At 40.1% G+C, this 14,698-nt stretch overlaps 1 protein-coding gene across 2 annotated transcripts in view; it reads left to right on the forward strand.

Moving 5' to 3' along the window:
* The window catches only part of TMTC2 (transmembrane O-mannosyltransferase targeting cadherins 2), a 414,704-nt gene that overhangs the window by 353,837 nt on the left and 46,169 nt on the right, over window positions 1-14,698 (forward strand). Inside the window, exons 10-11 of one of the 2 annotated variants that reach the window (XM_075344778.1) lie at window positions 7,947-8,061; window positions 12,020-12,167. In XM_075344778.1, coding sequence (XP_075200893.1) covers window positions 7,947-8,061; window positions 12,020-12,023 — 119 coding nt within the window. In that variant the 3' untranslated portion in view covers window positions 12,024-12,167. Of the gene's footprint in view, window positions 1-7,946; window positions 8,062-12,019; window positions 12,168-14,698 lie in introns of those variants that run through there. The other variant, XM_075344777.1, reaches the window with a different exon arrangement.

Genomic DNA, 14,698 nt, shown 5'->3' on the forward strand with positions numbered 1-14,698 from the left:
GCAAAACATACATGACATTTCGGTCAATCAGACCTTTATCAAATCAGCACACATGTGGAGAGCCCTGGCAGGAAAGATAAGATAGCAGCACTAGGTGCAGTGGCAATCAGTGTGCCATAGGATAGTAAGTGCATTTTCTTCTAGAAAAGAAAATATTTTTCCCAGAAAATTATTGCAATTACACATTTTTTGTATACAAGATTATTTCCTTATAAAGGAAAATTGGACATAATTTTACACAAAACCCCAAAAATGCGCTGGACAAAATTGTTGGCACCCTTCCAAAATTGTGGGTAAACAACTCTATTTTAAGCATGTGAGGGTTGTTCAAACTCACCTGTGGCAAGTAACAGGTGTGGGCAATATGAAAATCACACCTGAAACCAGTTAAAGAGGGGAGAAGTTAGCTCAATCTTCGCATTGTGTGTCTATATGTGCGACGCTAAGCATGAGAAGAGGAGAAGAGAACTGTTGGAGGACTTGAGAACCAAGATTGTTGAAAAATATCAACAATCTCAAGGTTAGAAGTCCATCTCCAGAGATCTGAAGTCTTTTTTGTTCATGGTGCACAACATAATCAAGAAGTTTACAACCCATGGCACTGTAGCTAATCTCCCTCAATGTGGATGGCAGAATCAAATTAATGAAAAGTTGCTATGCAGAATAGTCCAGGTGGGGGATGAACAGCCCCAATCAAGTTGCAAAGAAATTCAAGCTGTCCTGCAGGCTCAGCGTGCATCAGTGTCAGCACGAACTATCCATCCATATGTGAATGAAATTAAACGCTATGGCAGGAGATGCAGGAGGACCCCACTGCTGACACAGAGACATAAAAAACTTGACTGCAATTTGCCAAAATATATGTAATTCAAAATCCTTTTGGAAAAACGTCTTGTGGACAGGTGAGACCAGATAGAGCTTTTTGGTAAAGCACATCATTCTACTGCTTGCTGTAAACAGAATGAGGCCTACAAAGAAAAGGACACAGTACTTACAGTCAAATATGATGGAGATTGCAAGATGTTTGGGGTTGTTTTGTTGTCTCTGGCACTTGGGTGCCTTGACTGTGTGCAAGGGATTATGGAATCTGAAGATGGCAATGTAGTGCGCAGTGTCAAAAAGCTAGGTTTGCATTCTAGGTCATGGTCCTCCAGCTGACAATGACCCCGAAACATACTTCAAGAAGCCCCCATAAATGGATGGAAACAAAGTAGTGGAACGTTCTGAAGTGGCGGCAATGAGTCCGGATCTAAATCCCATTAATTGCCTGTGTAGAGATCTTAAAATTGCTGTTTGGAGAAGGTACCTTTCAAATATGAGAGACCTGGAGCAGTTTGCAAAAGGAGAGTGGTCCAAAATTCCAATTAGAGGTGAAAGAAGCTTGTTGCTGGTTATAGGAAGAGATTAATTGCAGTTATTTATTCTAAAGGTTGTGCAACCAAATAATAAGTTGAGGATGGCAACAAATTTGTCCGAGCCTTGTTAGAGGTTTTTTGTGAAATTATGCCAATTTGCCTTTTGGTTTTATCTGTTTTTCTATATTGTTATATTGTTCCAATACACACAATGGAAATAAACGTGTATAACAAAACATGTTATTGCAATAATTTTCTGGGAGAAATACTTTTTCTGGAACAATTTTCAAAATGCCAATACTTTCGGCAATGACTGTATGTCCACATGTTTATTTGTATGTTCCTGATATATACGTTATATACTTATGATATAATATGTTTTGTTTTTTTAATATTCCTAATAAAATTTGCATACCTTTTATCCTTTGGAAATGCATCACATTACTTGTAATGTTATAATTTGATGGTGCACACATAGTTATTTATATTGTTCTTTGAATTGGTGATCATAAACTTATACGTACTAACTAAAAAAAGCGTGATGAGTACATATTTAGACAGATTGACACTAAACGAAAAAATATGTGACAAGAATGGTGTGGATCTAACTTTGTCCTTAAGCATTGTATTAGACCATGTGTCGGACCCAACAGCTGCACATCATTATTATAATTTTCCATTTAGAATGCAAACTAGAAGTTCTGCTTATATCAGCCATCAAAAGAATGGCTCTTGAGACGTGTATAATAATACACCATCAGACATTGTGAATATTATGTCGCCCAAGCTATCTGCAGACAGATGGGTGGCTTTTTACTGCTTTCATTTACTTTGATTAATTTGCTTGCATGGAATGAAAGACTGACACTCGTTTGGACACTGTTGTGTACCGCTAAACTTTCTGTTCAGTTCAGTGAATGAAATACTTAAGCTCAGTTTATGTTATTTGGAATTCTTAAATGTTGTCAAAAATTGATTCATGATCATTTACTTCAAAGGAAGAGTGTAACATGACCCTCTGAAAATATAAGGGAACCCTATTAAATAAGTGCTCACCCTCTTTGTAGTTGGCTCCATCGCCAATTACTGTACTTGATGCATAGCAATCTCCTTAGGCATTTTACAGTGATTTGTACAATTAGGCAGCTCATTTAGTGGGAAGTTATTGTTCTTTATTTTTTAGTAGTTCATAATCCGGATAAAGGACATAATAAATAAATTACAACTAAGGGTGTCTTAGTTACATAGTTACTTAGGTTGAAAGAAGACCTAGGTCCATCTAGTTCAACCTTCCTAAACCAATTATGCTTTTTGTCACTAATCATTTATAACTGACAATGTTGTATGTACTGAGGAAATCATCCAGCCCTTTTGCATTTTATGATTTGTATCTGCATTTTATGTTTTTGTATAATATTACAGAACTACAGTATCAAACGTTCTGTAATTTATTGGAATAAATGTAATTAATGTTTTGGCATTAATGGAAATGGACTGCTCCAAAAGTATCTCAAATAGGAGTAAAGTAATAAATGTATAAAAGGCTTTGTTTTGATATGCTAGGTGCATATGTGGAAATCTAGCAATTCTAAAAAGCACTTCCATGGACTGACTTGGAACAAACCTCTTTTCTTAATAGGACACAGGCATTCCAGACTTCACCTTTTAAAGGCCCAGTCACACTAAACAACTTATCAGCGATCTCAACAACGATACAACCTGATAGGGATCGCTGGTAAGTTGCTAGGAGGTCGCTGGTGAAATGTCACACTAAGCGACACTCCAGCGATCCCACCAACAACCTGACCTGGGAGGGATCGCTGGAGCGTCGCTACACGGGTTGCTGGTGAGATGTCACACAGGCAGATCTCACCAGCAACCAGTGACCAGCCCCCAGCCAGCAGCGCCGCGTGGAAGCGATGCTGCGCTTGGTAACTAAGGTAAATATCGGGTAACCAACCTGATATTTACCTTGGTTACCAGCGCACACCGCTTAGCGCTTGCTCCCTGCACACCTAGCCACAGTACACATCGGGTTAATTACCCAATGTGTACCCTGCTACGTATGCAGGCAGAAGGAGCCGGCTTCTGCGGATGCTGGTAACCACGGTAAACATCGGGTAACCAAGAAGCCCTTACCTTGGTTACCCGATATTTACCTTCGTTACCAGCGTCCGCCGCTCTCACACTGCCAGTGCCGGCTCCTGTTCTCTGCACTCCTAGCCACAGTACACATCGGGTTAATTACCCGATGTGTACTGTGGCTACGTGTGCTGAGAGCGGCGGACGCTGGTAACGAAGGTAAATATCGGGTAACCAAGGTAAGGGCTTCTTGGTTACCCGATGTTTACTGTGGTTACCAGCGTCCGCAGAAGCCGGCTCCTGCTGCCTGCACATTTAGTTGTTGCTCTGTCACTGTCACACACAGCAATGTGTGCTTAACAGCGGGAGAGCAACAACTAAAAAATGGTCCAGGACATTCAGCAACAACCAACGACCTCACAGCAACATCACTAGCAACATCGCTGCTACGTCACAAAAGTTGTTCCTTAGCAGCGATGTTGCTAGCGATGTTGCTTAGTTTGACATGGCCTTAACTCCTCTACTTGGAGCTTGAGTTAAAGGGATTTTCCTGTGCTATGTTAATTTTTTCAATTGCTTATGAGCTAAAAGGCAGTTAGTTGCTAACTACCTTCCTGTTCTACCCAGCGGCTGCTCAGAATGGTCACAAGCCACTCCTGATGGTGATTCTGCTGTTTCATCTCAATAGCGCAGCTTTTCCGCACTGCTCTGTCAACGGAGCATGACTGCCAATATCATGCTGGTTGATAGCCGGCTTCCCGTACAGATAGGCACCGGTGAGTTACTATCAATAAGCATGACATCAGGAATCACACCCTATTAGCATAGCGGAAGAAAAGTTGGTGCTCTATCGCTGTGACATCAGGGGAGGCCGGAAAATTGCCTGCAGGAGCAATCTGTGACTACTCAATGCCAGCAGAGATCTGCGGTCAGCAAAACAGGCAGGTAGTTAGCAAATACCTGCCTGTTAGTTCTTAGACCAAAAGAAAAAAAATTATAATACTTGTCCCTGACAACCTTTTTAAAACTGGACTCCAGCTTCTGGCTACTGGAGCGATTTGGAAGAAGGTAGTTGACTAACTGTTAAAATAAAAGAGATCCAAAGATTAAGTAAAAAGGCATAGACAGGAGTAGATTACGGAGATAAGAAACAGGAGGACTGAATCAGAGTGAGTCATCGAGGAAAAAGATGCTTTAGTCAGTTCAGGGTCCGCAACATGTATAAAAACAAATCAGAAACCTCACCCACTAAAAGTAAAATTTTGATTTTGTAATTTTTAAAAGAACTACACCTATAGTATGTGTACAATACAAATGGCTAAATGGCTAAATTTCATTATAAATTGAAAAATATAGAAAAAAGCTTTGGACACACCATTATAGGATGACTTTGTGAAAAAAACAAGATCTGTGGTTGCCCTATATTCTTATGCCTGCCTAGCAGTGTAAGCTTGCACCATAGGGATATGACCATGGCGCCCGCTTTCCTCGTCAGCTGTACCTTGAGCTGTCCCTATTACCAGTTTGCAATTATCTATCACCATGAGGAGAACAAATCCCAAAAACAGGTACAAAAGGATATTTCAAAACGACTCCAAATACTTGATGGATTTTTTTGGCAATAATATATTCCCATATTAACAAGACATATGAAGAATCAATTGTCAAAGCCTCATAAAGCACACAGGCCTGTCAATATGTTAACTTTAAAGGACAATTATTTATAGAACTATTCAAAGAAAGTTTGTTCATATGGAAGCAGTTGTTGTCACAGTGGTAAATATAGGCATTAATACTTTATCAAGTGATAGAATCTCACTCCATCAGTTAGATAATAGCATTGAAGCACTAAATATGTTACATGTATACTGAGAGTGAAAATAATAATATACTTATCCAATGTGATATATCAGAAATTCATCAAGATTAGCAAAGTTTACTGAGTGTTTCCCCTGCAGTTTGTGAGGTTCATCAGGGGAATAGGCTAAAGGTACCGTCACACTAAGCGACGCTCCAGCGATCCCACCCGCGAACTGACCTGGCAGGGATCGCTGGAGCGTCTCTACATGGTCGCTGGTGAGCTGTCAAACAGGCAGATCTCCACAGCGATCAGAGATAAGCCACCAGTGACCCGTGTAACGACGCTGTGCTTCGTAACCATGGTACACATTGGGTTACTAAGCAAAGCGCTTTGCTTATAGTTACCCGATGTGTACCTTGGCTACATGTGCAGCGAGCAGGGAGCCGGCTTCTAAAAGCTGCGGACGCTGGTAACCAAGGTAAATATCGGGTAACCAAGCAGAGCGCTTTGCTTGGTTACCCGATGTGTACCTTGGTTACCAGCGTCCGCAGAAGCCGGGTCCCTGCTCCCTGCACATTCAGATCGTTGCGCTCTCTCTGTCACACACAGCGATGTGTGCTTCACAGCGGGAGAGCAACGACCAAAAAATGGTCCAGGACATTCAGCAATGACCGGCGACCTCACAGCAGGGGCCAGGTCGTTGCTGGATGTCCCACACAGCGACATCACTAGCAACATCACTGTTGCATCACAAAAACCGTGACTCAGAAGCGATGTTGCTAGCGATGTCGTTTAGTGAGACGTGGCCTTAATAGACCCATAGATACAGTACAGATGATGAACTGAATAGCCAGATAAATGAAGTTGTGGATATCATGATGTGCTACGTCAGCTACATGTATCAAATAACTTGGCTCAGATGACAACAGGAGAAAAGTAGCCAAACTTAGTCCTTGCTGGTATAATTGACAAGGACTGAGTGTCAGTTGAAGATTAAAATAGGGTGGTGTGCAGAAATTATTCTGCGGATTGGCTCTGTCATTGGCTGATCAACAAAAATTAGGCTTTGGTTTATCAACACTTTTATGCCAGAAAACTGCAGTAATAAGCTTTGAGAAGGCGCAAATTTTTCATGCCATTTTCTACCAGTTTGGCAAATCTAACTCCAGTCCCATGCACACACTGAGGCACATCCTACTTCGTGCCTCCATTGATTCATTAAGGAGCACATGTCTCCTAGTGAATCAGTTGCCTCACGCTCCACACTGGCACATCATGAACACCGGAGTGGAAAAAAGACGGTCTTGATGAAATGTGCATAATGCCAAGCCACCACAACAGTTGAGCAGCTGGTCATGCTATCCAGCAGGAAGTGTTAGCTAGTTACTGACTTCTTGATGGACAAACCTGTATGTTACCCAGCAGCAAAATAATATGTTACACTCAGGTTTTGGGACTGTCAGCAGTTTTTTTGCTACCTCATGTGAGAGAAGCATAATGTAGAAAAAGAGACCCTGATTCCAACGATATATCACTTAGTGTACTAGGTGCAGTAGTTGTGACACAATCAGAGTCCTTAAATGTAGCATGAAGCAGAGCTCAAAAAGCTAACCCTGCCCATAACAATATCTTTATGTATATAGTCTATTGTCAGTGAGCTTCTTATTAGAGAAGTGTGCGTGGTCGGACAACTTGGCACAAGGCAGCTAGACACAGCAATGATAATGTCCTAGTGTTGTCTTCATTTTAAGTAAACCACACAGAGCTTAATAAATGCTGAAATCTGTCTTTTAGCCCCTATCTTCTGCTGACTTCTGATTACATAGCACAAAACTGCTGATACATTCCATTAATCCTGCAAAGAACTGTTGATATTGCTATAAAAACACATACTGAACAATCCTTGCTAACTTTTTGCAAAATGCACAAGGGATTCTAGTTTCTTGGTGTTCAAATTGTAAAAAGTATTGTGATATGCAAGCAAAACCCTTTACCAGCTGTATTAGTGTGTGTGTGTGTGTGTGTGTGTGTGTGTGTGTGTGTGTATATATATATATATATATATATATTATACAGATGTCCCAATATCTCTGTGTATATAATTGTATGCTGTATATTATAAATGTCTCCCAACTCTCACTGCACATGTCAAGATATGTCGAACCAAAAAAAAAGGAAGGAAATGAGACGTCTCTTGAATTTTGCATACTTTTAATCTCATTTCTTACATAATGAAACAAGCGCTTTGTTAACATATCACTAGTTTTATCCCATGCTCTTTTATCTTCTTACGCTTTTTGTAATATTCATTGAGAACCTTAGTAGAATAATTTTAGCTCTGCGTATGGTTCATGATGAGACTTCAGAAAAGCAAATCGTGGATAACCATTCGTTATATGGTCATCTGATAGCTGCTAATTAGTTCTAAATGTTTATTAGTCAGATTTAATCACTTAAGAAGAGGGAGAAAAGTTTCCTGGCCTTACTCTCTGTGTAGAGGTAGAAAGCGAAGAATCTTCATGCCGGATTGAATTATTGCAAGGGAGTTAATGATTCCAGGCTAGGAAAAGGTAGAACGAGGCAGACATCTATCACCAAGATAAAGCATGAATGTGCGCGCTGACAGATGCATTCACGGCCTTTCCTCCACCACTGAATTCAGCAGTGCTATTTCTTGACATCTGATTATATTAGTATTTTCATTGCAGGTCAGTTTCTTCTGGAAGAAGGCCGTATTGTAGAAGCCGCAAAAATGGCCAAGAAAGCTGCAGAGTTGGACAGCTCTGAATTTGATGTTGTCTTTAATGCAGCTCATATGCTCAGGTATGTGGCACAATCATCATGTGTGATCTCAGTGTGTGGGGTTCTCATAATTAAAATGTATCAGTTATCCAATAGGTAGGTGAAACGTGCTATATTGTTGAATGAAGTAGTGGTGGAGCATGCATCATGCTGCTGTATTGAAGGTTGATAGGTTTGAATATAGTGTCAGTGTCTCTACTCAATTAAAGTGAAGGAACTGGTAATCACGCTCTTGAGATTGGAGAGATTCTCAGTAAGAAGGAATAAGTGTTTGTTATGGGAAAACCTTTTTTTTGGCTCAATATACCATTGGTAATTCAGCCATATAGGTTTTTCTATTCAGTTTTTTTCTTCGTAATTGATTGTAACACTTTGAGATTCATTTGCCACTGTAACACAATAGCTTTACCATCAGAAATATACAACCAATATGGCTGCACTTCATTATCCATTGGATAAGTCATCGGTATGACATTGGTAGGAGTCTGACACCCAGCATCTCCATCTATCAGTTGAAATCCACTTGCAGAGGCCAAAACTAAGTAATATGAGGGGTAGAACTCAGAAGCCCCATCCATTGCTTAGTGGTCGCTTGAGGGTTTTATCTCCCATTCCGTTCATTAGAAGATACAGATGCTGGCTTTGTAACGTAGACGGCGTTTACAGCATATGGACGGAGCTCAACTCCTCAGCCCTTTCCACACATGGACACCCCAGCGATGATGCACCTTAACACCATTTGCATTTAAAGATTAACTGTCTATTTTAGTAATTTATTGTGTTCACTTGTACTCCCTCAATAAAATCTAATACCAAATTGACCAATAGGTATTACAATTCCCTTATTTAATAGGGTATGTTATTGCACAGTCTGACACTGTTAGCACTGATTGGATAGTGTCAGAGTGTATAAAAACACTTTGGGCATTACTACTCCCATTGTCAATCATCAATTTATTAATACATTTCAGAGAGGAATAATATAGCATTAGTGCAATTCAAAGTTCTAAAAACATGCCCCAGAATTGCCGATTATGAAAGGAATATTTACTAACTACACTGTGTGCAGACTTATTAGGCAAATGAGTATTTTGATCACATGATACTTTTTATACATGTTGTCCTACTCCAAACTGTATAGGCTTGAGAGCCAACTACCAATTAAGTAAACCAGGTGATGTGCATCTCTGTAATGAGGAGGGGTGTGGTGTAATGACATCAACACCCTACATAAGGTGTGCTTAATTATTAGGCAACTTACTTTCCTTTGGCAAAATGGGTCTGAAGAGAGATTTGACGGGCTCTGAAAAGTCCAAAATTGTGAGATGTCTTGCACAGGGATGCAGCAGTCTTGAATTTGCTAAACCTTTGAAGCATGATCACCGAACAATCAAGCGTTTCATGGCAAATAGCCAACAGGGTCGCAAGAAGCGTGTTGCGCAAAATAACTGTCCATGAATTGAGGAAAATCAAGCATGAAGCTGCCAAGATGCCATTTGCCACCAGCTTGGCCATATTTCAGAGCTGCAACGTTACTGGAGTATCAAAAAGTACAAGGTGTGCCATACCCGGGGACATAGTCAAGGTAAGGAAGGCTGAAAAACGACCACCTTTGAACAAGAAACATAAGATAAAACGTCAAGACTGGGCCAAGAAATATCTTAAGACTGATTTTTCAAAGGTTTTATCGACTAATGAAATGAGAGTGACTCTTGATGGGCCAGATGGATGCGCCAGAGGCTGGATCAGTAAAGGGCAGAGAGCTCCACTCCGACTCAGACGCCAGCAAGATGGAGGTGGGGTACTGGTATGGGCTGATAGCATCAAAGATGAACTTGTGGGACCTTTTCGGGTTGAGGATGTAGTGAAGCTCAATTCCCAGACCTACTGTCAGTTTCTGGAAGACAACTTCTTCAAGCAGTGGTACAGGATGACGTCAGTATCGTGTAAAAAAAAACAAAACATGATTTTTATGCAGGACAATGCTCCATCACATGCATCCAACTACTCCACAGCGTGGCTGGCCAGTAAAGGTCTAAAAGATGAAAAAATAATGACATGGCCCCCTTGTTCACCTGATCTGAACCCCACAGAGAACCTCTGGTTTCTCATAAAATGTAAGATCTACAGGGAGGGAAAACACTACACCTTTCGGAACAGTGTCTGGGAGGCTGTGGTGGCTGCTGCACGCAAAGTTTATCGTAAACAGATCAAGCAACTGACAGAATCTATGGATGGTAGTGTCATCAGAAAGAAAGGTTGGCTATATTGGTCCCTAATTTTTTGGGGTTTTGTTTTTGCATGTTAGAAATGTTTATTTCTAAATTTTGAGCAGTTATATTGGTTTACCTGGTGAAAATAAACAAGTGAGATGGGGAATGTATTTGTTTTTATTAAGTTACCTAATAATTCTGCACAGTACTAGTTACCTGCACAAAAAGATATCCTCCTAAGATGGCCAAATCAAAAAAAAAAACCACTCCAACTTCCAAAAATATTAAGCTTTGATATTTATGAGTCTTTTGGGTTGATTGAGAACATAGTTGTTGATCAATAATAAAAAAAAAATCCGCTAAATTACAACTTGCCTAATAAGTCTGCACCCAGTGTATTTACGAAAACAAATATTTCAAGAATCACCAATGATAATGATATTTTTTGCGCTGTGCAAAAGATTTTTTCACCCAAGGAACGAGTATTTTGCTTGTGAATCGTGGGATCTGCAACTGTTTACATGGCAAGTTAATCGTGAAACAAGCATCTTTAACTATGCTTCTCTCACAAACCTCTTGTGGTGTAAATGCAGCTTTAGACCCTCCCCATCTGCTGTATTTGGTCGATGTCTTACAGGGGTTTTCTACTACTGGGACATTCCCTTCTCAATCCCTATGTTTCCCACCAGTAAAATAATAAAACCTATACTTACATCTGCTGTGGGCGCCATATCTGCACTGGCTCTCCTAGGGATTGCGTCACATTACATCATGTAATCCATGCAGCTTATCAGCACTGTTTCACTGTCCCCTCCTTGAGACATATCAGACATCTGGAGGATGAAAGAAAGAAGCCACAGCTCAGTTCCTCCACATGACAATTGCATCCAGAGGAGGGGACAGTGAAGCGGCCACTCACTGGCCGCAGTGATTGTGTGACCTAATGTCATGCAATCCTTGGGAGAGCTTGTGCCCACAGTGGAGATGAGTATACATTTTATTTTTTTTTACTGCCAGGAATCAAAGGGATTGAGAAGGGGTTGTCCGAGTAGTAGACAACCCCTTTCAGGTGGCTAGAGAGCCTTAAGTTATAATGGTCAAACCAAAAAGCTGGCACTTTGAAGTGATCCCTGCAATGTAAATTAATATCATGTTTAAATATTAGGATTTGCGGATGTGTTTGTTTAACACACTATTAAATGAGAAGAACTTGTCTGAAAGTACAGTGACAAATATCTGAAATTCAGGGATTAGGTGAATAGCTAGTCACATCGCAACCCACCCACTCGATTTCCACAGGATTTGCACACACCAAGTGTAATGTTCTGGTTGTGAAGAAGGTAGATCATCCTGTACGAGCATAGTCATTTACAATAGCGTTTTGATGGAGCAGTCCAATGTATTCCTTAAGTAGTGCTCCAAGTTGATGAGTAAGTGATGGATCAGAGTGTCGCAATTTAACTAGTTATGATGCAATCAACTCCTTTCATTGACCTTGGATACTTAGCAATGTGCCTGTTTCATGATGCGCAACTGCAAACTTTAATTATATTCTCTGATAGCTATTAACCTTGCATACATATCTGTTCCCCAGTCCTGTATTATGCACACTTTGATTTACAAGAATGCTTCCAATAGTTTATATATTTCTAATTAAGAGATTTAATTGCAGTAATGCACCTTCCTTTGGAGAACTGTAATAAAAATGTCATTAAACCGCTCATTAGGAAAAAAATGTATATAGTTTCTTGTTTTGTCTTTCCCAGTTAGGCTGCTGTCACATGGGGACGATTGAATGCTGTACTTTCCCAGCCGGAGAAAAGTGGATTGTTCCACAGTCGCAAATTGTTCCCATGATGAAGCTTTATAGTCCGAAGGACACACAATTCTGTCATAGGAGAGCACGTCCACTGTGCCCAATCTCATTTAATATTTCTTATTGTTTCATTTATTTGTGCCTAATATGTTGTATTAAATATGCTGTCAAGTTAATTAAAGGCCGCATCTAACATGTGTAATGGAATTTTATGTATTCACGTAGAATTTTATGTATTCACATGTGCTGCTTTATAGTGGTCTGCCTACACCACCCCCCACCCTTTTCCACCCCAAAGAAATTCCGTTTTCCAATACACAAGCGTGTGCCAGCAATTCCATTGTCTGGACCAGTAGGAAATAATCTATGACTGATACTTCGTTTTCAAGTGTTATTCATCACATGTGGTCACTTAACACAATTTTTCTGTCTTCTCCTGTAAAGATTATGGTCACTTTCTGGTTATGAAGGAAATGTTTTCTCTGTTGGTATTATTCTTGGTTCTTGCACATTACCCAAGAAATATTTGTGGTATTCTCTGACATAAAAGCTAATTATCTGAACACGGAGCCAGATGCCGGTTCAGTATTAGTAGCAATATATTAGCGGCTACATATATAAACAGTAACCTTTATGAAGTATCCTCCAGCAAGATGAGGCATCAGATTCTTTCCAACGCAATAGCCAAGTAAGAACATGAAAGAACGATTAAAGAAAATTAAAGTCGGACATAGTTTAACTCTAAATACTGACTTTGTTTCATTGGAATCTAGTAAAGTACATCAGCTAGATCCCATACTGTAATAATGAAGTCTTGACGTCCAAACTTTAATATCTTCATTGAATACACATGCACCAAATCATAAAGTAACACTTTGTTGCTCAAAGGTCACAGAGTAGCCATAGGCCTAAGAACCACAGCTTTAAAGTGTAAAAAAAGAAAATAGAGATGAGCCGAAGCTGGCAACTATTTTTGTCAGATAGCAAAAAAGGAAGAAGCAAGGCAAGAAAAACGGGGTTTGATCACTCCAATTGACTTGTGGTTGCAAGTGAAAGAACATTTCTTACAAAACTTTAGTATATTTTATTTTTAAGTTTGATATGTATATTAAGAAAAAGTTGCTAAAAATATATTGTACTGACCTTAAAATAAATTGTTTTCACAGAAAGAGGTTCAACCTTTTCTATTTAAATACCCCAGATAATCCAAATGGTTTATGGTTTATGGTTTATACAGTGCATTTCAAGTCTCTACATTTTCCAAATAAATGGACTGATATAAACCTCTCCTGTGACCAGTGAAGTAAATGTGTTTCAAGGTGACTAGCCACAAAAACGGTTTATGATTCTGTACAATAGATTGTAGTGTTATAGTAACGTTCTGCTCAGAATTACTATAATTTCTAAATTGGATGTTTCTTGTTTACAATTACAAGTTTATTTTTGTATTCTTTATTTTGAATGCATGAACCTAGAAATATTAGAAACTTTGCGTTCACTAGTACTGATGGGTAAAACCGCATATGCAAAGGATCGGCGGATCAATCCGGATTAAAAAAAAGGTTCGGACCCGGAATTAATCCCAGATATCTGGCCGGACACCAATCCCCATATGTCTGTGGGAACCTGAATCATGCACTTTCAAACGTTGGTAGAAAGTGCTAGGTGGATTAGAGTAGGCGCTCTATACTTACCAGTCTCCACGCTGTGGTAACACTACTTCTGAGGCCACTCATTAACCTCATGCATATGCACTGCTTCCCCCACCCAGCGGCAGTCCAGGCATTTGAGATTAGTTGCCATCAGACCACCCCCCACTCTGTCTGCTTGCAATCACAGACGCTTGTATGCGGGTCTATATTGGTGAAAAAATTAAATTGGTGTAGGGTGCCCCCTTATTATAATACCCAGCACAGATAAAGCAAACGACTGCAGCATGCAGCCCGCAGCCATGTTCTTATCTAGGTTGTGTGTCAAAATAAAAGAAAAGGGTCCCCTCCTAATTATTTAATGAAATAATTAAAAAAAAAAGCAGAATGCAGTCCCGCCTTCCCCCAATTTTGATAACCCACAAATGATAAAGGCGGGTTAATGGGCCCTCTAGCCTAAAAATAGCGGCCTGCAGCCGCCAAGAATTGTCGCATCCATTAAATGTGACAATCACAGAACGTTACCCGACTCATCCCTTTTGCCCTTTTATAGTGGCAATCGGGGTAATAATGGGTTAATGACAACTCTTAGCTGCCACTAAGCCCTAGATTAGTAATGGGAGTCATCTGAGACCCCCCCCATTACTAATCTGTAAGTGAACAGAAATAAACAAACACAAAAAATTTTTTTATTTGAAATAAAACACTAAAAAACACACTTTGTCATCCCTTCATTAACCCCCAAAACACCCATTTCCAACGTAATCCACATGAGATCCTACGACGATTCCAGCTCTGCTATATCTGAAGTGACAATGGGCGGCCATAGAACATGACCGCCTGCTGTGAGCTGCAGGCAGAGAATCTGCCTCAGCGATTAGCGGTGACATCACTCAGGTTATTTTTGGTCACAGCTGAAAGTTCTGAGGTATGGTCACTGAGTTCACAGGCCTGCATCTCTTGGGAGAAAACAGTGGGGG

Source organism: Anomaloglossus baeobatrachus, chromosome 4 (genome assembly GCF_048569485.1).
Source record: "Anomaloglossus baeobatrachus isolate aAnoBae1 chromosome 4, aAnoBae1.hap1, whole genome shotgun sequence".
NCBI classification, from domain to species: domain Eukaryota; kingdom Metazoa; phylum Chordata; class Amphibia; order Anura; family Aromobatidae; genus Anomaloglossus; species Anomaloglossus baeobatrachus.